This window comes from Gorilla gorilla, chromosome 13, assembly GCF_029281585.2.
Source record: "Gorilla gorilla gorilla isolate KB3781 chromosome 13, NHGRI_mGorGor1-v2.1_pri, whole genome shotgun sequence".
NCBI classification, from domain to species: domain Eukaryota; kingdom Metazoa; phylum Chordata; class Mammalia; order Primates; family Hominidae; genus Gorilla; species Gorilla gorilla.
Genome location: NC_073237.2, coordinates 73,488,364 through 73,513,239, shown reverse-complemented (window position 1 = coordinate 73,513,239; position 24,876 = coordinate 73,488,364). Strand labels below are relative to the sequence as shown.

General features: G+C 37.2%; 1 protein-coding gene across 6 annotated transcripts in view; it reads right to left on the bottom strand.

The window, feature by feature from the left end:
- Positions 1-24,876, bottom strand: part of VPS13A (vacuolar protein sorting 13 homolog A) — a 238,492-nt gene that overhangs the window by 104,794 nt on the left and 108,822 nt on the right. For all 6 annotated transcript variants that reach the window (XM_019033908.4, XM_055351759.2, XM_019033909.4 and 3 more), the window contains exons 32-35: positions 17,485-17,652; positions 15,156-15,460; positions 7,938-8,085; positions 2,925-3,078 (exon numbers count right to left, since the gene is read on the bottom strand). In XM_019033908.4, coding sequence (XP_018889453.4) covers positions 2,925-3,078; positions 7,938-8,085; positions 15,156-15,460; positions 17,485-17,652 — 775 coding nt within the window. The remainder of the gene's footprint in view (positions 1-2,924; positions 3,079-7,937; positions 8,086-15,155; positions 15,461-17,484; positions 17,653-24,876) is intronic.

Sequence of the window (24,876 nt, the reverse complement as noted above, 5' to 3'; positions counted from 1 at the left end):
GAGCTTGCAGTAGCCGAGACTGCACCACTACACTCCAGCCTGGGTGACATAGCGAGACTCTGTCTCAAAAAAAAAAAAAATTAGTGAAAGTGGGTGATGAGTACATGTGGGTTCATTACCTTATTCCTTCTACTTTGCTATATGTGTAAAAATTTCCAGAAGAAAACGATTAAAATAACATATTCAAACATCTATTTCTTGTTACATCAATTGCAGACATTTTCTCTCACTCTTTAAGCCTTTACTATTTGTTTCCCCTGATCCATCTTCCTCTTTACAGCTTTGGTTAGTAATGTCTTTACTTCTAAGTTACCACAGTTCATAACATTTACTTTTTTATTTACATAAGAAGTATTCCATGTGTTGTTTAACTATGACCATGTAGTATTTTTCAATGATGAGATTTACAGTAATACTGCCTCTGCTGCTACACTGTCACGATGAGTGCATCTCTGAAAAATAAGAGGTTCTCTTCTCACATTCTAACAATGGCTCAAAATTACACAAAATTTAGTCCACTTCACTTCTGCACCATGGTATAGAAATTTCTTTCTTAACCACAGAAAACACTTTCCTGTCTGTATCAGTTATATAATATAGCTAACTCTGTATCCTACATACAATGTGGAATTCATGCTATTTTTCTTCTATAAGACATTTTTCCACATGGCTTTTTTTTTCTTTCCTTAAAGCATTCTCATTTACTTTTTAATGAAAGCCAGTTAATTTCTAGCCCATTCACATAGATAATTTGGAGATTCCTTTTCAGTGCACTCCTGAGTAGGCCTAGCTTTTTTTAACCCCATATTTTTCTGTTTCCTAGATTTCCTGACTTTCTGAAATACACTTTCAAACTAATTTCTTTTACAAATGGGTATGAAGAAGTCTAAGAAAATTGAGTCACAGGAAATCTGAGAATTATTTTCTTTTCACATTTTGGGTGATGGCTTGGCTGTGTATAGAATCTGAGCTTCAAAAACCACTTTACTTAGAATTCTGAAAATTCTGAATAGATTCCTCCATTGTCGTCTACCATCCAGGGATTCTATTCCATCATGTTTTATTGATGATAAATAAAAAACAACAAAAATCAATCATGCAATCATTTTTTTTCTAAGTCCCTGATAGGCAGCCTTTTTTTTTTTCTGAAACTTCAGAAAATCTTAGCTTTACCACTCTGACATCTCATGAAAATGTATTTGTATGTGGAATCTTAGTTTACCCAATCTGCTGGAAACTCAATAGATTCATTATAGCCAAGAGCTTCCTTCAATATTTACTTAGGTCTGGACAGTTTACAGCAGCTCACCCTTACCTGCACTTTCAATTACCTGCGGTCAGGTCAACTGGTGTCTGAAAATATTAAGATACTTTGAGAGACAGATCACATTCACGTAACTTTTATGACAGTATATTGTTATAATTGTTCTATTTTATTAGTTGTTCAACTCTTACTGTGCCTAATTTATAAATTCAACTTTATGATACATATGTATGTATAGGAAAAAATATAGTTTGGGTACTATCCAAACATAGGTTTGGTAATACCCAAAGTTTCAGGCATCGACGGGTCTTGGAACATATTCCCTGCAGATAAAAGGAGAGTACTATACTTCTTTAAAGAATTGCCTTCCATTTCCTCAATTATTTCTTCTGTAACACTCATTCTGGAATTGGACCTTCTGAACTAAAACATCACTCTTAAGTTTTATCACATTTTCCAACCCTGTGCTTTTTTCTTCTCCGTCCTGGGAGATTGCCTCAACCAAATATTCCAACTCAATACTTCTAATTACATGTTCAGTGTTTTTGCTTCAAATTTTCAGCAATAATATTTGGATTTCCAGCAACTCTCCTATCCTTGGGTCAGCTGGTGGTGGTGGGATCCATTTCTTATATTATCTTCTCAAAATCCTCTTAGAATGTCAGAGCTTCTTTTTTGTTTGTCTACTTCCTTTTCTGTCACCTCAATTGTCTGTTTCCTTCAGAAAACATGATTCTATTTATCTTAATTTCATCCATGCTTGGGGTTTTTACAATTTTCTTCATATCTGACCATTCATATTTAACAATAAAGGACTGGTTTGATTATTCCAGCTAGTAAGGGTGGGGTTTCCTACAATGCTGTAAATGTAAAGCTGGTTTTCTGTTAGGATTCTCCCTGAGTAAAAATGCTGTGTAACACCTCAGGGCTTTGCAAAGGTGAGTCTTGTGAACTAGTAGGTTTCATTTTGAGGTAGGTAGGTCTGAGGATCCCCTATAATGCCAGAATGAGAACTTTATGCTTATGCAGCAATGTCATCCCAGCACTAACTGACCCTCTGTATGCGCTGGTGCTGAGCTCAGAAACCAGCCACATTCCACAGAGCACACTGGATCCAACATTAGATGAAGCCTCTTTCTAAGTTCTGCTTCCTTCTACTCTGTTCCATCCATCTCCCAAATATTTGTTAAACTCCACCATCTACTGACGATCACCCTCTCTTTGCACCTCTAATACTTTGATATTCCTAATATCAATATAAAAGATTCGTTTGGGATATATGCCACACTAGGGATAGGGAGAAGATGGGGGAAGGGGAGAAAAATGGAAAATGAGGAGCTACAAGGAAGTCAGGAAAACATGAATATATACTGAGGAATTTTGTTACAACAGGACTAGGAACTTTCATTCAAAGAAAAAAAATCAACACAACGACTAATAACATAGACAATTTAGAGATGTCTGAATGGAATTAGCTGATTAGAAACAGATTTACAAATCTTATTTTGCCCAAACTAAAGAAAAAGAAGGAAAGAAAGAAGGAAAAGAGGGAGAAAGAGGGGAGGAAGGAGGGAAAAAACAGAAGGAAGGGGAGGGAAGAAGATAAAATAAAAAAGAGAGAAAGAGGAAAGCAGAAAGAAATTTGAAGTTAAAAACATACCTCCTGAATGGTGTGAAGCATTAGTAGTAACTCCACTAGCGGCACTGTATTGGTCTTTTGTTACAGCAGGTGAGGCACTACCATCTTTTTCATACCATATATTGCCATGCAATGTTTTAAAAATAGTTGTTATATCTTCTTGACTAAGAATGAACTGTTAAAAAAAAAAAGATTTGCTCTTTTTAGCACTGCTACTTCATTGCAGAATTTAACTGCAGTTAAAATTCTCAGAGGAGAAAAATGAAAGACTGTTTCAATCCTCTACCACACCAATTAAACATTTTTACAAACTGAATATTCAGTTTTCTAAATGACCATGTGCTCTTTAGTAGCTTGTGAAATATAGAACTAAATTAGGTGTTAATACCAATGAAGTTATGAATAAAGAACTATTTGTTATTAATGTACCAAATAATATAGTAATTTTAAACCTTTAAAATGAACTTTAAGTAGTTATCTGTCTACTTTGGATTTTTTTGGTTAGTAAGCACCTCATTTTACAAATGTAGAATAATAAAAAATGATACATTTGGTTAACCAAAAATTTTAGAGTTCACAATGTGTTTTACATGAACTATTTTATTTGAACCTTGAAAAAGTCCTAGGTATATGGAATATGATCCTGAAATGAATTTATTTAGTTAGGTAGTTAGTGAATGGGTCTCATTCTGTCACCCAGGCTGGCATGCAGTGGTGCAATCCTAGCTCACTGCAGCCTCAAACTCCTGGGCTCAACCTCTGACCTCAGCCTCCCAAGAAACTGGGATTACAATCATGTACCAACATGCCCAGCTAATGCAATCCTGATATTTATATTTATAAGACACTGAAGCTAAATGGTTAATATGCTTAGGTCCACACATAAACTAGGAACTAACTCAAAGAGCTAAAAATTTCAGGCCAGGTGTGATGGGTCACGCCTGTAAGCCCAGCACTCTGGGAGGCCAAGGCGGGCAGATCACTTGAGGCCAGGAGTTAAGAGAACAGCCCAGCCAACACGGTGAAACCCCGACTCTACCGAAAATACAAAAATTAGCCAGGCATAGTGCACACCTGTAATCCCAGCTACTCAGGTGGCTGAAGCAGGAGAATTGTTTGAACCTGGGAAGCAGAGAGTGCAGTGAGCCGAGATCGCGCCACTGCCCTCCAGCCTGGGACACAGAGACTCTGTCTCAAAAAAAAAAAATAAAGAGCCAATTTCAAATCCTAGCTGTTACAAATTTAGTCCCAAATCAACAGCATAACACCTGCCTTAATAGCTGTGATGGTTAATTCTGTATGTCACTTTGGCTCAGTCACAGTACCTAGGTATGTGGTCAAACATTAAATGTTTCTGTGAAAATATTTTTTAGATGAAATTAATATTTAAATCTCTAGACTCTAGGTAAATCAGATTAAACTCCATAATGTAGGTGGACCTCATCCAATCGCTTTGTATTGAAGTTGGAGGCCTTCAATAAAAAAAGACTGACCTCCTCTAAGCAAGAATTCTGCCAGCAGACTGCCTTCAGACTAGAGCTCCAACACTACCTCTTCCCTGGATATCCTTCCTGCTGGCCTACCCTGTACATTTTGAACTTGGTGGCATCCGCAATCATGTACACCAATTCCTTAAAATAAGTCTCTCCCTTTTCCCTCTCTTTACACACACACACACTCTCTCTCTCTCTCTCTCTCTCTCTCTCTCTCTCTCTCTCTCTCTCTCTCTCTCTCTCTGGAGAACCCTAACACAACAGAAATAATGTAAAAAAGATCTTTGAGTTTGGGTCACTTCTAAGTTTGTCAAAACAACAAAAAGGATTTTTGGCTGTTATGACCCCAAGGAGATAATTTGAATCCCACAATATTTAACAAGTTTTACTTGTAACCAAGCTTTCTTTGACTGCATTTCAAAGATGACATACTAATTTAGTGTTTTAAAATTAAGTCCATGTGTACCTTATACATACTACTAATGTTTTGGGTTTTTTTTAAGCTTTCATTCCTTCATTCTTTATTCATGACACTTATTTTGTAACTATGTAGCAGACACTGCAAAAAGAGTTCATATAATAAGATGAAATTAAATATTACAACTTCTAAACCATGTCTTCCAGTTAGTATCTGTCTATCGCATGCACCTCAAATACTGATTATTAATCGGCACTCTTCCTTCACTTTTGCCAGGAGCTCAGTGGAGGAAGTTCAAAGAACTGTAAGGATCCCGGGGCTGCTGATCTGCATTATCTACATGTCAGGACAGGCTGTGTATGCAACCACTGAAAATCTGACAAGTCAGAAATCACAAGCTGCTCCACTTGGTCTGGATGCATTAGACTAAATGATTTCACAACCAATTCTAGCCTCTCCCTGGCACAGAAGATGAGGCCCAGGAGGGAACAAATATCTGGGCTCTGGGGTGAGCTGCAACAGCAGCTAACCAACTACTCAGGTGAATTAGAGTAAGGGAAGCCCCAACTTTACCCTAGAGGGTTGGCCTCAAAAGGCAGCTGGGCACTTACAGATTGTTGGCAGCATCACCAGGACATTCTGTATGGATTCTACCTGGGAAGAGCATGAGAAAGCAGTGTCTTTGCTGCCCCACACAAATATGCCTAATAACTGGGCCCAGTGGGATGGCAACTGCCCCAGCATGCTGGGTGGAACATACTATTTATGTTTTATAAGTTTCTATATGTTTTATGAGTTTCTATCTGTTATCTTACCAATATAAATAGACTTCAAATATTTATCTTAAAAAGATAACTTCCATCTCCTACCCTATAAGTTAAAGCAGCCATTATTATCTTACACACTAAGATTTTCATAATGCCATCTTGTTTTATGCTCTGAATATACATTTGACTTAAAAGTCTGAAATCTCGGCCAGGCGTGATAGCTCACGCCTGTAATCCCAGCACTCTGGGAGGCCGAGGGGGGCGGATCACGACGTCAGGAGATCAAGACCATCCTGGCTAACACGGTGAAATCCCGTCTATACTACAAATACAAAAAATTAGCCGGGCGCGGTGGCGGATGCCTGTAGTCCCAGCCACTCGGGAGGCTCAGGCAGGAGAATGGCGTGAACCCCAGAGGCGGAGCTTGCAGTGAGCTGAGATTGCACCACTGCACTCCAGCCTGGGCAACAGAGTGAGACTCCATCTCAAAAAAAAAAAAGAAAAAAAGTTTGAAATCTCTAAAATGATGGTTTTCTCGCAATCAGTAAAATTTTTACAGAAAGAAATAGAAAGGGAAACTGTGAGGTGGGAAGAAGGATTTGTTAAGTAGGTTTCTTAAAGAAACCTCCCAGAGCGTATGTTGCCATCACTTCGGCAAAGCCTACGACACACTTTTGACTTTCATCCAGTCAAGGGAAAAAAATATGAACTTGTGGGCAGTTCCATGAGAGATCTTTGAAGCAATGTCAACCAATAAGAAAGTGAAACTAAGGTGGTGACACATTTGCCATTTTCATTTTCAACTTATGAATTCTTCTAATACTTTCTCTTCCTTTGTATAGATTATTTCATATATTTCCATGGCTTTAAATGCCATCTATATGCTGGTGACACCAAAATTAGTATTTCTAACCTAGATCTTTCCAATAAATTCTATATTAATATATCTAATTGACTACAGCACCATGCCTATTATTTGTGTCCTTCATTGTAGGGAAAAGAAAGAGAGATCAGACTGTTACTGTGTCTATGTAGAAAGGGAAGACATAAGAGACTCCATTTTGAAAAAGACCTGTACTTTAAACAATTGCTTTGCAGAGATGTTAATTTGTAGCTTTGCCCCAGCCACTTTGACCCAACCTGGAGCTCACAAAAACATGTGTTGTATGAAATCAAGGTTTAAGGGATCTAGGGCTGTGCAGGACGTGCCTTGTTAACAAAATGTTTACAAGCAGTATACTTGGTAAAAGTCATTGCCATTCTCTAGTCTCAATAAACCTGGGGCACAATGCACTGTGGAAAGCCGCAGGGACCTCTGCCCTTGAAAGCCAGGTATTGTCCAAGGTTTCTCCCCATATGATAGTCTGAAATATGGCCTCGTGGGATGAGGAAGACCTGACCGTCCCCCAGCCCGACACTCGTAAAGGATCTGTGCTGAGGTAGATTAGTAAAAGAGGAAAGCCTCTTGCAGTTGAGATAGAGGAAGGCCACTGTCTCCTGCCTGCCCCTGGTAACTGAATGTCTCGGTATAAAACCCAATTGTACATTTGTTCAGTTCTGAGATAGGAGAAAAACCACCCTATGGTGGGAGGCGAGACATGTTTGCAGTAATGCTGCTTTGTTATTCTTTACTCCACTGAGATGTTTGGGTGGAGAGAAACATAAATCTGGCTTACGTGCACGTCCAGTCATAGCACCTTCCCTTGAACTTAATTATGACATAGATTCTTTTGCTCACATGTTTTTTGCTGACCTTCTCCTTATTATCACCCTGCTTTCCTACTACATTCCTTTTTGCTGAAATAATGAAAATAATAATCAATAAAAACTGAGGGAACTCAGAGGCCGGTGCAGGTCCTTGGTGTGCTGAGTGCTGGTCCCCTGGGCCCACTGTTGTTTCTCTATACTTTGTCTCTGTGTCTTATTTCTTTTCTCAGTCTCTCGTCCCACCCGACTAGAAATACCCACAGGTGTGGAGGGGCAGGCCACCCCTTCACTTCATTAAATTTACCACAATTTATAACTATTTTAATTATGTGTCTGATTACTTTTTTACTATCTAACTACTACTATACCTTCCAGATCACCATCACCACCAACCCCTGCATTAGACTGGCAAGTTCCATAAAGTCAGAGACAATGTCATTGCTTCCTTGCCACTTTATCTCCAGTAATATTTGTTAAAAGAATAAATTGAGACCATTTTAAAATGAATTCTAGTTTAATATAATCACTATTTCAATTCTGACCAAGGTGATTATGTATATACAAATTCCACTCAAATGATGCCTTGTGTCCCCAAGCAGTATTTTTCAACAAGCAAAACAAAAATTGATAAGTATCCAAAAAAAGTTACCTCCATTGGTTTCAGCTGAGCATTTACATTAAAACAAGGAACTTCCTGGTACCACTCCCAGCATAAATTTCGTTCAACCACCACCTCAAGATTTAATGGCAGGAGTAGATCCAGTACTTCCTGGTATGCATCATTAATAAATCGAGATCTATAAGTAGAGATAACATTCTTTTAAATTGTTTCATACACATTCAGGTAGTTAAAAAAAGATTAACTTAAATTTATCCTTTTATATGCAAATAGCAGAAATCAATAATTTGTTGGGTATAAAGGGAAAAAAAATCTATCAGACTTTTTTTTTATCTGTCAAAATGAGTTGAGTGATGTTCTATCCCACTAAAAACCTGGGTGACTTACACTGAGCTGAGTGTTCTATATTATACAGAAATAGAGCTACGCACAGTAGCTTACACCTGTAATCCCAGCACTCTGAGAGGCTGAGGCGGGCAGATCACTTGAGGTTAGGAGTTTGAGACCAGCCTGGCCAACATGGTGAAACCCCATCTCTACTAAAAATACAAAAATTAGCTGGCCGTGGTGGCATGCGCCTGTAGTCCCAGCTTCTTAGGAGGCTGAGGTGGGAGAATTGCTTGAACCTGGGAGGTGGAGGTTGCAGTGAGCCGAGATCGCACCACTGCACTCCAGCCTGGTCAACAGAGCAAGACTCTGTCTCCAAAAAAAAAGGGAAAAATATGTATGTTTAGATACAATTTTGTAATATGGTAAAAAGTGCAAAAGTATATAAGTTGTAAGTTGTATAGTAAACCATTAAAATAAGAATTATCTCTATGTAGGCCAGGAGTGGTGGCTCATGCTTGTAATCCCAGCACTTTGGGAGGCCAAAGCGGGTGGATCACCTGAGGTCAGGAGTTCGAGACCAGCCTGGCCAACATGGTGAAATCCCATCTCTACTAAAAATACAAAAAGTAACCAGGCGTGGTGGTGGGCACCTGTAATCCCAGCTACTTGGGAGGCTGAGGCAGGAGAATCACTTGAACCCAGGAGGCGGAGGTTGCATTGAACCAAGATCATGCCATTGCTCTCCAGCCTGGGCAACAAGAGTAAAACACTGTCTCGGGGAAAAAAAAAAATTATCTCTGTGTAATTTGTAAACAAACATTATATAAGACATCATTATAAAAACATTTTAACTCACTGATTTAGATAAGTAACAGAATATCACATATTCCCTTACTTTATAAAAAATAAGTAGCACCATATGCAATTTTTATTTCTATGAGTTAAAATAGCTGAATACATACAATTTAAATTGAACTATATTTGCCTTTCCAAGCACTTATAAAGGTAAGACTGATGCTCAGGAATGAAGAAAAATGTAGTAGGTCAATTGAACCCCTTCAAGTAACAATATGACCATAGAAGCCTCCCATTGTACCTCAAAGTGACAATCTCAAAGTGTTACTCCTCAATAATGTACTTATATTTTAATTAGCAGCAAATCCTTAAACTAAGGTATAACATCATGACTGTACAATTTTGGCAATCATTTAATCAATAGGAGAGAAATATGAGAGTTCATCAGGGATCTCCCAAAATGCCTGGTACCAAGCCATTTAATGAATGAATGATAGAGTGACACCAAATTTACATATGCCTGCATGCTTGCAGTCTCCACTTAACGGTAATAGGTTAAGGAATCTAAAAGCCCCATAGGGAATGCTGCACACATAGGTTTTCTTTTCTTTTTTTCAGTTAGGCTAGGATGCATATATAATTTTAATAGCCATATTAGAATAAATGGCTATACTAGTATTTTAATTAACCTTCTATGATTAAAATTTCATATTTTCCAATTCTTCACCATAACAAATACTTGGATTTTATATATCTGTATCTATATCTTCATCTATATATCTTTGAGTAAATTTCTGTCCTTTGGACAAACTACGAGAAAGAAAACTGTTATGTCAAAAGATTACTTTCTCTGGAAAAACTTTTCTTATCAGTACTACCCAATATATGGACAAAATACACCTTTTCTACGTGCTCCCACATGCACCTTATACTTTTTCCATCACTGCATTTAATATATTGCATTTTAATAGTTTATTATGTCCTCTATATTTTTAATTAGAATGAAAGCTTCATGAGGGCAGGAACTATGTTCATCTTATTCTTTGCTTTTTGTCAGTACTTAGATGACTGGCATGCGCCATATAATGAATAAATATTTGCTAAATTGCAGTCAAGTTGGATTAATGTATAAAGAACCTAGTCACAAACATGAATTCCTATTTTTCTTTATGCGCTTTCTAAGAAGTTGTAACTAAACTGCATTTTCTGGGGTTTGGTTTGTTTTTTTGAGACAGTCTCATTTTGTCATCCAGGCCGGAATGCAGTGGCATTAACACAGGTCACTGCAGTCTCAATCTTCCAGGCTCAAGTGATTCTCCTGCCTCAGTCCCATAAGTATCTGGGATGACAGGCATATGCCACCACACCCAGCTAATTTTTGTATGTTTTGTGGAGATGGGGTTTCACCGTGTTTCCCAGGCTGGTCTCAGACTCCTGAGCTCAAGCAATCTGCCATCCTCAACCTCCCAAAGTGCTGGGTTTACAGGCGTAAGCCAACGTGCCCAGCAACTGCATTTTCAATTATCAATTATTTTAAAATTATTTCAGGAAAAACTGGCTACACTCTATAACTGAGTAATTCTATTTCTAGGAACTCATTCTCAGGAAATAAATTATTCCAAAGAAATGAGTAGACAATTACATAAGTACTGACGTAATAAAGATATCAATCATCAATACAGTGTTATTTATAATAGCAAAAATGTATATATATTAGAATCAAATTTCTAACAAAAGGCAGATTTAGATTTTCTAAAAACAGGAATATTTGGAAAAATTTATGCACTCAAAATAATGACATGAAAATTTACAGCATATTATTAAGAAAAAAGCTATTTACAGCACAAAACAATATAATTCTAATTTTTTTCATACTAGTTCTGGGATACATGTGCAGAACGTGCAGGTTTGTTACATTGGTACACATGTGGCATGGTGGTTTGCTGCACCCATCAACCCATCATCTAGATTTTAAGCTCCACATACATTAATTATTTGTCCTAATGCTATCCTTCCCCTTGCCTCCCACCCCAACAGGCCCCGGTGTGTGATGTTCCCCCTCCTGTGTCCATATGTTCTCACTGTTCAACTCCCACTTATGAGTGAGAACATGTGGTGGTATTTGGTTTTCTGTTCCCGTGTTAGTTGGTTGAGAATGATGGTTTCCAGCTTCATCCATGTCCCAACAAAGGACATGAACTCATTCTTTTTTATGGCTGCATAGCATTCCATGGTGTATATGTGCCACATGTTCTTTATCCATGCTGTCATTGATGAGCATTTGGGTTGGTTCCAAGCATTTGCTATTGTGAACAGTGTTGTAATAAACATACGTGTGCATGTGTCTTTACAGCAGAATGATTCATAATCCGTTGGGTATATACCCAATAACGGGATGGCTGGGTCAAATGGTATTTCTGGTTCTAGATCCTTGAGGAATCGCCACACTGTTTTCCACAATGGTTACACTAATTTACACGCACACCAACAGTGTAAAAGTGTTCCTATTTCTCCACATCCTCTCCAGCATCTGTTGTTTCCTGACTTTTTAATGATTGCCATTCTAACTGGTGTGAGATGGTATCTCACTGTGGTAAATGGCCATACTGCCCAAAGTAATTTATAGATTCAATGCTATTCATATCAAGCTACCACTGACTTTCTTCACAGAGTTAGAAAAAACTACTTCCAATTTCATATGGAACCAAAAAAGAGCCCGTATAGCCAAGACAATCCTAAGCCAACAGAACAAAGCTGGAGGCATCACACTACCTGACTTCAAACTATACTACAAGGCTACAGTAACCAAAACAGCATGGTACTGTTACCAAAACTGATATACAGACCAATGGAAAAGAACAGAGGCCTCAGAAATAACACCACGCATCTACAACCATCTGATCTTTGACAAACCTGAAAAAACAAGCAATGGGGAAAGGATTCCCTATTTAACAAATAGTGTTGGGAAAACTGACTAGCCATTTGCAGAAAACTGAAACTGGACCCCTTCCTCACAAGCATGGCGGAAAGTAAAGGAGACACAGGGGCACATCTTACACAGCGGCAGGCAAAAAGAGGATGAGAGCCAAGTGAAAGCGGTTTCCCCTTTTAAAACCATCAGAGTTCGTGAGACTTATTAACTATCATGAGAACAGTATGGGGGAACCACCCTCATGATTCAATTATCTCCCACCAGGTCCCTCCCACAACATGTGGGAATTATGGGAGCTGCAATTCAAGATGAGATTTGGGTGGGGACATGGCCAAACCATATCACCTCTCTATTATCCATCAACATGATTCTCAATCATTAAAATCCTGTTCCACTACCTTCGGTCACACTTGCTTGGCAAAAAAATTCAGTTTTGTCTCAATCCAACTGACTGTTGGATTCCAAATACAAAATACCAAGTACTGCATGAAAAAAATGATATACTATTAATTCATAGTTAACAATATCAGCAGGACCCTCACTGCTGCCTCAAATACATTTTCCTGGTTTCTCATCTCTCTGTCTGCTCCTACTTAGTCTCTTTTGAGGGTTCCTCTTTCTGTCAATTATTTAAACACTGGTATTCCTCAGCATTCTTCTTCATATGTCCCACTCTACAAGCTTTCTTTGTGACTGTGCTCATTCCAAAGGCTTCAGTGACTAGCACAAATTATTACTAAGAACTCCTAAACCTAGAAGTCTACACAGCATCACCTATGTGCATCACCTAGGCACATATATTCCACTGCCTTCTGGATTTCTTTCAAGATCTCTCCATGTAGAAGTCATGCAACCACTTTCAGGCTACTCTGCCCATTAGAGAAATAATTACTATCTCTATTCTACTGGGTTTTTCTGCATTGTTCTGTCTTATCTCAGTGAAGTGTATCATCATCAAACGCTGATTTCCAAGCCTGTAACCTAAAGTGAATTTTAATTTCTCTTCTCCTTTAACTCCCACACCCATTCAACCATCAGTTACTATAAATTCTGGTTAGCTCTCCACTACTTCACTCCCTTACCTTAGACTAAGTCACCTATAATTCTTATGTGAATTACTTCAATAGTTACCAAATTATCCTTCCAACCTCTAGTTTTGTCTCCTTTTGACCTAATTTCTAGAACCTTTTCAAAATGTGATCCCATTTTATGCACCAGCCCACTATATTTATTAAACAGTACCTACCACAACAACCCAATGAGGTAGGGATTATTTATTAATCCCTTATAAAGATTGCTCACTATTGTATTTCTTATTCTTAGCACAATGCCTGGGATAGATTTGGTGCTTAATAAATGCTCAAGTGACAGAAATTTCTCCTTCCATCTAGGATGGAGTAACATGAATGGGTTAACACTCCTGCCTGAAACAACCCTGCCACCCAATAAAAAAGACAGACAAAATTTACTTAAAAATAGTTTTCAAGACACAAGACATCAAAAATGGATAGTGATTCCAAAGAGTTGGAAAAAAAAAATGAGGTGAGCCCTACGATTGTCCCAGTTTACTATTGTTTTACCATAATTAACAGGCCATGGTACAGGGAGGGGGGACCCAGGGGAAGGCCAGGAAAGCCCCAGAGTAGAGAAGATAAGAGCTGAGAGTCCAAGAGAAACCAAGGTAGCTAGTTTATATGATAAAATACCAGAGAGAAGAGAGCTACACAGACTTATAGAGTAACTTGAAATTCATAGCACAATATTATAAAGTACTCCAATTTATAGCACGTCATATATTAGAAAAGAAGAAATGTTTCAAATCAATAATCTTAGCTATCACCTAAAAAAACTTACAAAAAGAGCAAAATTGAACCTAAAGTAAGCAGAAAGAAATAATAAATATTGAATCAGAAATCAATGAATGAGAAAACAAAAAAAAGAAAAAACAATAAAACCAAAAACTGCTTAAGATCAATAAAACGGATAAATCGCTAACCAGATTGATCAGTACAAAGGCAGAAATTATAAATATCAGGAATGAGGGAGGACACATCATTACAGATATTAATAAATAAGGAGCATTATGAAAATCTTTATGCCATTAAATTTTACAACTTAGATGAAATGGATAAATTCTTTTAAAAAATTAGGGAGGATCGCTCAAGAAAAAATAACTTGAATAGCCCCCAAATTAATTAAAGAAATGAAAACTGTCATTTAAAAATCTCCCACAAGCAAACTCTAAGACGAGATGGCTTCATTGGTAAATTCTACCTAATACTTAAGGAAGAAGTAATACAACTGTACATAAACTGTCAGAAACGTATGCATATCAAAACTTATAAAATGGTATAACATTAAAGATATGCAACTTACTCTGTGTCAATTATGTCTCAATAAAGCTGCTTTAAAAATATACAATTGATCAAAGAAAGCACAGGAGGGAAAGACAGACTCATAGGAAGCTAAAGAGAAGTAGGGAATGGGAGTTAGTTAAGTAAAAAATGAGACAAAAATAAGGTGAAGAGACAAGCAAGAGAATTATATCAAAGAAAAATGACAGAAAAAAGGAAGAGGGCAGTTGAGAAGTATAAATAGAGAAGGATTCAAGTTGGAAAATAGGGCATAAATTCAGAATGGGCAATTAGAAACAGCACAGAAACACAGAGGACACAGTATAAAAGCTCTCCAACTATTTGAACATTTGGTTATCCGCCTACTTCCTAACCCTATGCTTAACGAATACAGGTTAATGAATAAGGTTGTATGCTACTGCATGTTTGTTTAAATTACAGCATCAGAACCACAGCAACAACTGACAGAGAAGATAAGATGATAATGTACTTGCAAAGTGAATAAACATATTACATTAGAAATTCCTCATTTTTTCCATAGCCATGTAATTTATAATGAACCACAAAAAAGCACAAATATACTTCCTCAGATAATACATTTTACAGTTTTCCTAATTACCTAAGGAGAAATTTTCAAACACTTTCTAGGTTTTTTAAAATGCAAAGACTACAATTGATTTTGCCAAAATATACTTAAGGAAGAGAGAATCACTAAGTTATGTATAATTAATAAAATAAAATCTCACTGTAAACAGACTACTCAAGACATCAAAGTCTTTAATGTAAAAAGTTAGAAAAATATTTCATTCCACACAAATATACTTGTGAAAAGCTTACCTGTATAGTCGCATTTTACTCAGCTTTATTGTTATCAAATCAATAACAGGTGGGGGAGAGCTCTGGCTCTCTGTTATCATATGAAAGGTATTTGTCATTGTAATTAGTCCAAAATCAGCAACAAAAACATTTTCAGAAACTGGAGACTGCGGGATGACCACAACTGGGGCTTTGATGTTAATATCCAGTGCCATTCTGGAACTCCTTCGTGCGAGTTCTTTTACACCAGTAGCAGCCATTCCAGCTGCCTGAACAGTTGCCTCAGCCAAGGCTTGTTTAGCTGCCTGAAAATTATCTATAAAAGCCTGTAAGATAACAGAATTATATTAAGGTTATTAATAAATAAGACTTATTAAATATATATTGATATTTATGGTTTTACCTCCATTTAAAAAAATAACTTTTACTTGATACAACCAAGCATTATTTATTCAAAATCTTACTGTCTATATTAAATCTTAATTTTCTGCCACAAAAACTGAGAAACACAAAGACACAGATAAAATAAAAATCTAGTCCTCAGAACAAAGCTAAATGGGATCGCTGGAATGTCTTACAGATATCTACTTCCCTTATCTCACTTTCCCTAATGGAAAACAACCCTATTTCTCTATACAACCTCAGTGGACAGAGAGCTTATTTATATTTGTAAGGTAAATAAATAAATAAAATATGTTTAAGAAGTTTCAAAATAATTTTCCAAATTCCAAAAAAAAACTTCAATGACATAAAATATAATTACCTATATTTATACTCTTATACCTAATTTTCATGTTCAAAGAAAAAATTAACATTTTAGTAATTTCTAAGTATAAGTACAAGAGGGCTCAAGTGACATGATTTTTTTGGTTATAAAAATAAATTAGCTACTTAAGAGGCTGAGGTAGTAGGATAACATGGGGCCAGTAGTTCTAGACCAGTTTGGGCAATATAGCGAGATCGTGTCTTTAAAAAAAATTAAAAATAAAAAATTAGCAGGGCCTGTTGTCCCTACTAATTTAATCTACTTGGGAGGCTGAGGTGGGATTTGCTCGTGCCCATGAGTTCGAGGCTGCAGTGAGCTAGGAGCACGCCACTGCACTCCAGCCTGGGCTGCAGAGCAAGAACCCAACTCTAATTTTTTTTAAAAGAGAAGAAATTCAACAAGGAATACTTGTTTATCTTTACATTTTTGTGTACAAAATGATGTTATGGCTTAAAAGATCACAAAACAGCAATGTTATATGGAATTAACCTAGAATTCTGAAATAACAAAAGAGGGCTCCACATTCCCAAATACATTCAAATGAACACGCAAATACTTTTCTTGCTTATAAGAACTGCCACACTTGGCCTATTTATTCCACTACAGCCTTAGATTTGATTACCTAGTTCATACACTAAAACACTGAGACAGCATTTTAAAAGAATGAATAGTGATGTTATGTAGATAGGTATCACACCCATAGGAAAAAATATCAGCTGACAGCAAGGGAAAAACAAAAACCGAAACAAAATGAAACAAGAAAAGCAGAAATAAGAACCGAAATGCCTTAGGGTGGTGTCATATAGGGGTTAAATCTAACTCCTTAAAGTCCCTGATATTCACAGAATGACAATGCAATCGAAAATATGATTTTCTTGGGCCGGACATAATGCCTGTAATCTCAGCGCTTTGGGAGGCCAAAGCAGGAGGATCACTTGAGGCCAGGAGTTCAAGACCAGCCTGGGCAACACAGCCAGACCCCCGTCTCTATAAAAACTTGAAGAAAAAAAAAATTAGCTTGGTGGTATGTGCATGGTGATATGCGCCTGTAGTCTCAGCTACTCAGGAGGTTGGGGCGGGAGGATCACTTGAATCCAGGAGTTCAAGGTTACAATGAGCTACGATCATGCCACTACACTCCAGCCTGGGTGACAGAGCAAGACCTTGTCTCTAGAAAATTAAAATAACCTTTTCTTAATGATGACTTCAGACCAAAACAAACTTCAATTATATATTCAGTATTTTTAAATTATAGTTGCAAGTCAGGTAAAACGAAGACTTAAGCCAATGACATATAAAACGAAGGTTCTAATTAATATATAACATATTTATGATATATAATGCACATATACTTAATGTTAATATATGAAATATATATTTCAATTAATTGGAATATTCCTATGTCAAAACGATGTTATATAAATAAGGAACTACACATTTATTATGTATAATAAATGGTACCCAGAAGATTTAAAAAATCAGAAAAAATCTCAAGCAAGGAATTCTTACTAGTCTTCATCCATATTTGACATATAGCAATTTCCAATTAGTATAAAATAAATAATAATTTAATAAAATACTTACCAATATAGAATATAGAAATTTCGTGACAAAAACTACTTCAATGCAACCAACTATTAAATTAACCTGAATGTCAACCACATTCATATCTGTGTATGCAGAACCAGCAGTTGCATCCATGTAAGAAACCATTTTGAAGCTGAAAACTTCTTTTCCAGTGATATAAACAGCCTTAATAAGAAAAAATTTAATTATCACAATCCATTTTTGAAATGATGTATTTTCAGTACAAAAATAAAACAGTAAAAAATAACAAAACATAGTTAGAAAATCTCCCAAGTATTCACAAGCCAAGTACAAATGAGGCAACAATTCTACTATAACTGGTTTATTGGAACCTACACTACAAACTTTTACAAATTGGTGGTGGCAATTTCCTTTGTGGGTCATAAAATCAAGGTAGTAGATGTGGCTCCAGCTTTTTTTCTTTTTTTCTTTTTTTTTTTAATGGAGAAGAGGAAATATCTGAATATGCATTTTCATTTTGCAAGTATACTTTCGTAATGAGTAACCATGTATTTCTTGATTCACTGACAAAAATTTGAAAAACACTGTACATCTACACCTTACTGAAATCTATTCTTGATATGAGGTATGTGAATAGATTTTTCTGGATTCTTCAAAGGAGTCTCCTCCTATTGCTATACTTCTGTTCCTTATCAGATTGTAAAGGGCCATCTTAATTGCCAACCAGAAATTACCTAAAGTGGTTAAAAATCTCAAGCTCTGCAATAACAGTTAAAAATGGTGGCGACAACAGGAGATGTAAAATGTTAAAAAAAATTTTGGAAGAGGGACAGAGCACTAAGCTCATAACTTTCTCAATTCTCCTAAACGCTAGAAGCAAGCAAGAACAGGGAGCTGAAGAGCCATCAACAAGCAAATCAGTTACAACTACAGAACAAAGAATCCTCCAGAACCAGAGGTATAAGTGACCTCTGAAGGCTGAGGTACAAGACAGGGCTGAAAAGAAGTCTACAGTCCTGCTTCTGCCTACGGTGCACAAAGCTGGAGTGAGGGCCCCTCCAAACCTTAAGAAAAGGAAAAAAACCCGATAAACTATGATATCATAACTTTCTTAAAACCATTAGCAATCTGAGGTCACAGGACAACAAAGATCCCTAAAAATCTAAGGACAAACAGGTACCTTCAGGGAGAGAGAGAAAATAAGCACCAGCTCACTTGTGGTAGAGAGGAGAAAGAGATGTCAGATACTATACAATATAGGTAAGAATAATTCAGCTAAAATGATAAAGGATAAGTGTGGACTAATGTGAGATGCAGAATCCCTGGGAGCCACACACGTGAGGAGCTCTTGAGAAAGACGGGAGCTGGGTACAAGAGGGAAACAAGAGAAGGCTTTCCTTGGTATGACCCTGGAAAAGGTGAGGAACCTCCACTGCAGAAAAGGCCCAAAGCACCACCAAGATTATCATCTACTCAAAACAACAGCCATAAGAAACTAGGGGAAGGTCAGTAAACCTTGTTTCCCTCAGGGCACAGGTGAAGATACAGTATCCTAGGGACAAGAATAAAATAAAACTCTAGGGGAAGAACAAGAACTCTCCTGGGGCCAGATGATTAGAGGTCTCCCTCTGCTGGGGAAGAGAAGGATAGTCAATCCCACATAGGAAATACGAGAGATATCAATCAGATGCCATGAGGAGGAGGGGCAGGATGGCCAAGAATACTCCATTTCTGAGACTCACAGAAATAGCCCTGGCTAGGACTGAAAATGGACAAGGACACTAACAAGCTTATCCAAACCACCTTGCCTTCTCCCCAAATAGGTACCATCAAGCTCACAAGCACTAAGAAACAAGCAGCAGGAGCCTCTAACATCTAGGAAAGAGCTAAGAATGTGGAAACAGAATTTTCTGAGGTACAAGAGTAGAAGAAAGGTCAAAGGCTCAGCACGGAGCAAAATCTGAGCAACACAGCCTCCAGCCACCCTAAGCACAAGGTACAACTAAAGGAAACTGAAGCAGTAATGTAGTGAAGGAAATCGTATTAATCTGAAATTCAAACCAAGCTAAGCTCAACCCCCCACCCCAAGCTAATAGCTTAGCAGAAAAGAGGCATCCCCGTTTCCAGACATAAATACTATGATATTTACCTCAGTCTCTATTATGCTATGCATCTGTGGTCCCCAGCCTTTTTGGTAGCAGGGAGCTGTTTTGTGGAAGACTATTTTACCACAAAAGTGGGGCTGGGGGGTTGGAGGGTGGGGAGATGGCTTGGGGATTAAATTGTTCCACTTCAGAGCATCAGGCGTTAGATTCTCACAAGGAGCATGCAACCTAGATCCTGCGTATGCACAGTTCACAACAGGGTTCACCCTCCTATGAGAATCTAATGCCCCCACTGATCTGACAGGAGGCGGAGCTCAGGCAATAACGCTCCCTCGCCCACCACTCAACTCCTGCTGTCCGGCCCAGTTCCTAACAGGCCACAGACCGGTACCGTTCTACAGCCCGGGGGGTTGGGGACTCCTGCTATGCATGATATGATGTCTGACATTCAATCAATAATTATGAGATGCCCAATAAAAGCAAGGGAAAAAATTCAAGCAAATAATAAAGGAATCAACAGAATCAGACTCATCTATAACATTAATGTTGAAACTAAAATTTTTAATTTTAATTACTATGATTAATATGGTAAAGGCTTCTAGTGGAACATATGCATGAATAGATGGTGAATATTATTATAGCAGAGAAAATGGAAAAAAGAAGAGTCAAAGGGATATATTAAAAATTAAAAAACATGGTAACATAAATGAAAATACCTTCAGTGGGTCTGTCAGTACACTCATCAGAGCCAAGGACAAAATCAGTAAATTTGAAAATAGGTCAAGATAAATTATTTGAATTAAAATGCACTAAGAAAACAATGGGGAAAAAACTTGAACAGAACATCCAAAGTCTGTGGGACTATAAACAGAAATCCAGTAAGAATTTTAGGAATTCAAGAAGAGGAACAGGGAAAAAGTGGAGGAGGAGAAAACAGGGGAGCCGGGGGGGTAGGGGAGAGAAAGGGAGACAGAGGCAAAGAAACTATTTGAAGAAAAAAATGAAAAATAATGAAAGACAGATCCATCCAAGTAGCTCAGAAAAGCCCAAACATGACAAATATCAAAACACAATTAAACTCATCTAGTCACACCATATATAAATCCTGAAAGCAGTAAAAAAAGATGACAAATTATGTACAGAGGAACAAAAATAAGAAATGTCATAGATTTCTCATCAAAAGTATGTGTAACAAAGAACAATGAAATCACATCTTTTAACAGTTGGAAAGGGGGAAAACACAACCCAGCAAAAATGTCACTCAGAAAAATTAGGGTGAAATAAAGGTTTTTCCCAGCTCCCTTCTCATCTATACCCAAAAAACTGACAGAAGTCATTACTGGCAGACCTGCATTATAAAAAATGAGAAAATGCCAGATGCGGTAGCTCACGCCTGTAATTCCAGCACTCTGGGGGGCCTAGGTGGGTGAATCACCTGAGGTCAAAGAGTTCAAGACCAGCCTGGCCAACATGGTGAAACCCCATCTCTACTAAAAATACAAAAATTAGCCAGGTGTGGTGGCACGCATCTGTAATCTCAGCTATTTGGGAGGCTGAGGCAGAAGAATCACTTGAACCCCGGAGGCAGAGGTTGCAGTGAGCTGAGATTGCACCACTGCACTCCAGCCTGGGCGACAGAGCAAGACTCTGTCTCAAAAAAAAAAAAAAAGAAATGAGAAAGTACTTCAGAGAGAAATACAAACAATAGACAGAAACTACATGAAGTAGTTACAGAAAGAGTTGCAATGAAGAAAAATATAAAACATCTTTAGAAAACTAATTGCTCCAAAGAAAACTGACTAAACCAAATTCAGTAGGTACACATTGTGAGTTTTCAACATGCACCAAAGTAAAGCAAATTATGATGATACAAAGAAAGATAGGAAATGGGAACTGGAAGCATGGTATTGTAAGATTCTTACACTATATGTACAACAATAAAATATTATTGGAAGATAGACTATGATTAAAGATATATACATTGTAAACCCTAGAGAAACCATAAAATAAATGATAATTAATCAAAAATCAGGCCAAAAGGATGAATACAATAGGATAAACAAAATTAGAGAACAGAAAACAATTAGAGATATCAGATTACAATCCAATCATATCAATAGTTTTATAAAATAGTCTAAACACAAATTAAAAGCCAAGAGATTGTCAGATTAGATAAAAAAGAAAGATCTAAATATACACTGACTGTAAGAAACCCATTTTAAGCCAGATGTGGTGGCATGCACATATAATCCCAGCTACTTACTACTTAGGCTGAGGCGAGCTTAAACACAGGAGTTCAAGACCACCCTGGGCAACACAGTGAGACTTTGCATCAAAAAACGGAAACCCACTTTAAACAACAAAACATCCATTAAAAGCTAAAGGACAGAAAAAGATAGACCATGCAAACCTAACTGAAGAAACCTGGAATGGCTGTATTACTACCAAAGTAGACTTCAGAACAAGCACAGTTACCACAGATAAAAAGACACATTACATAATCACAAAAGGGGCATAAAATTCATATACATTTATATGTACCTAACAAGAGATCTCCAAAACATACAAAGCAAAAACCTTAACTGAAAGGAGAAACAGGCAAATCAATGGTTATAATCAGAGGCTTCAACACAACCAGTAAACAGAAAATCAGTAGCCTGAATAATTCTATCCACCAACCTACTTGCCCAAATGGAACATTCAACCCAGCAAAACACATATTAATTTCAAGTACACTTGAAACATTCACCAAGATTAATCATATATGTTCTGGGCCATAAAACAAACATCAACAAATTTAAAGGAACTGAAACGGTTTCTCCCCTGACCATAATGAATTTAAACTAGAAATCAGTAACAGAAAGGGATCTGAAAATCTCAAAATATTTAGAAGTTAAATAACATATTTCTAAATAAACAATGGGTAAAAGAAAGTCACAAGAGAAATTAGAAAATATTTTGAATTGAATGAAAATAAAAATATGACATATCAAAACTTACAGGAAGCAGCTAAAGCAGTGCTTAAAGGAAAATTTATAGCAGCAAATGCTTATAACAGAAAGACATTCTCAAATTAATAATTTAAACTTCCACCTTAAGAAGAGCATATTAAATCCAAAGCAGGCAGAAGGAAGGAATCTTAAAAGAGCATAAATAAATAAAATTAAGAACAGAGAACATTCAATTGAAACAAATGCCAGTTCTTTCAAAGTATCAATAAAATCGATACATCTCTAACCAGGCTGATCAAGACATAAAAAGACAAAAATTATAATCTCACATGCTAAGAAAAAAAAATGTGAAAGACTACATAACTGCATGATTCCATTTATTTGATACTTTGGAAACTGCAAAACTACAGGAACGAAAAACAGTGCAGTGATTCTAAGGTGCTGGGATGGGGAGAAGGGCTAACCTCAAAGGGCAGTAGTGAATATTTAGGGTTGACAGACCCATTGTATATGCTGAAGGTAAGTTACACAACAGTATATGTTCGTCAAAACTCACAGAATTATAACTAAAAGAGGTAAGTTTTACTATAGGTAAATTGTCTCAATAAATCTGACTTTAAAAAATAAAAACTAAACCAAAACAGAAATTAATAAATAATTCTACCCAAAGGTTACTGAGGCCCCTAAAACCTCCCAGAATATAGCAAGCACCTTCCTGCTACAAAGCTTTTATAGTTGATCTTTCCTCCACCTGGAAAGCTCTTTCAACAGGGCTGAAATCCACAGCTCAGATTTCTGTCAAATGTTTCTACTGTAAAAAAGCATTTCTTGATAATCCTAATACGCCACGTGAATTATTACCTGCCACATTACCCTGCTTTCTTGGTTTTCAAAGCACATATCACTCTCTAATATTGTTTTATATTACTGATTAACTACTATTTATTCCAAGTGGAGAAGGGCTTTTTATCTTTTGCTGACTATAGTATCTCAAATAGGCCAGGCGCTGTGGCTCATGTCTGTAATCACAGCACTTTGGGAGACCGAGGCAGGTGGATCGCCTGAGCTCAGGAGTTTGAGGGCAGCCTGAGCAAAATGATGAAACCCCATCTCTACAAAAATCAGCTGGGCCTGGTGGCACACACCTGCAGTCCTTGCTACTCAGGAGGCTGAGGTGGGAGGATCACCTGGGCCAGGGAAGGTCGAGGCTGCAGTGAGCTGTGATTGTGTGATTGGAGACAGAGAGAGAGAGAGAGAAAATTTTATGTATATATAAAATATATTATGATTATATAATATATATAATTAGTTTTTTCTTAATTTATTTACCAGTATTTATACATATATAATTTACATATATAAATGTATAAATTGTATCTATATAATTATATAAATACTGGTAAATTAGTTTAGAATAAACCGAATATCCTCTGCATGTCACATGAGTAGGGCTGTATGACTGTTCCTCTCCGAGTTCAACAGAACAGATTTGCTCGACAGAGTTTAGAGCAGAAAGGCTGTGGTCTAGGAGACTTCAGGTACAGAGAGACGGTTAATAAAACACCATATTAAAAAATGGTTATTTTAAGCACAAATCTATAAACTAAATGATGAGGCCTCCACTTCTTTCAACCAATTGGCTTCTGGAATGTAGGCTGCCAGGCTTATACTTAATAGTATTTTTCTCAAAGGAAACTGACTAGCCTAAGAACAAGAGATACTCTCAATTTGAGAACCCATAAAATTGCTAGACCAGTTCCTGACCATCAGCTGTGATGTCTACCTGTCCAAAGTCCCTACATAAAGCTTCAAATTAGCTCTGAATGTCTGGGAAAAATGGCAAAGTTCTTAGAAGCGAAAGAAAGTCAAACTGTCATCAGAACTGTCAACACCAATACTAGGCCATAAGACATGGAGTAATATGTTTTAAGATCATCTAGAAAAGAAAATTCAAGGCAAGAATTTAAAATCCAGTCAAACTACCCTGCAAATATAAATAAGGATTATTGTTCCTATGAGCCCTGCCTAAGAAATCTACTGGAGAATAAACTTTTGAAAAGCCAAAATGATTGGTGATACCAGCATAAAGACTGGTGAACTCCCCCATTTAATAAATGAAGAAACGTCCCTACTGCCTCCAGACTTCCTGTCAGACTTCCTGTCAGCCTCCCTGGTGGGCACCCCTCGAGGGTGTTTTGTTGTGTTGCCTCCCCGATGTCCCATCTGACCAACATGCCTGCAAGCTAGAAAGTGGCTATTTTGGCTTATGGTCACTCTCCAGACACAGACCTCAAGACCAAATTACAGGAAATAACAACAAATAGCTTCTAACATCAAAAAAAGAAAATATTCCAAGACAGTGCAAGACAGAA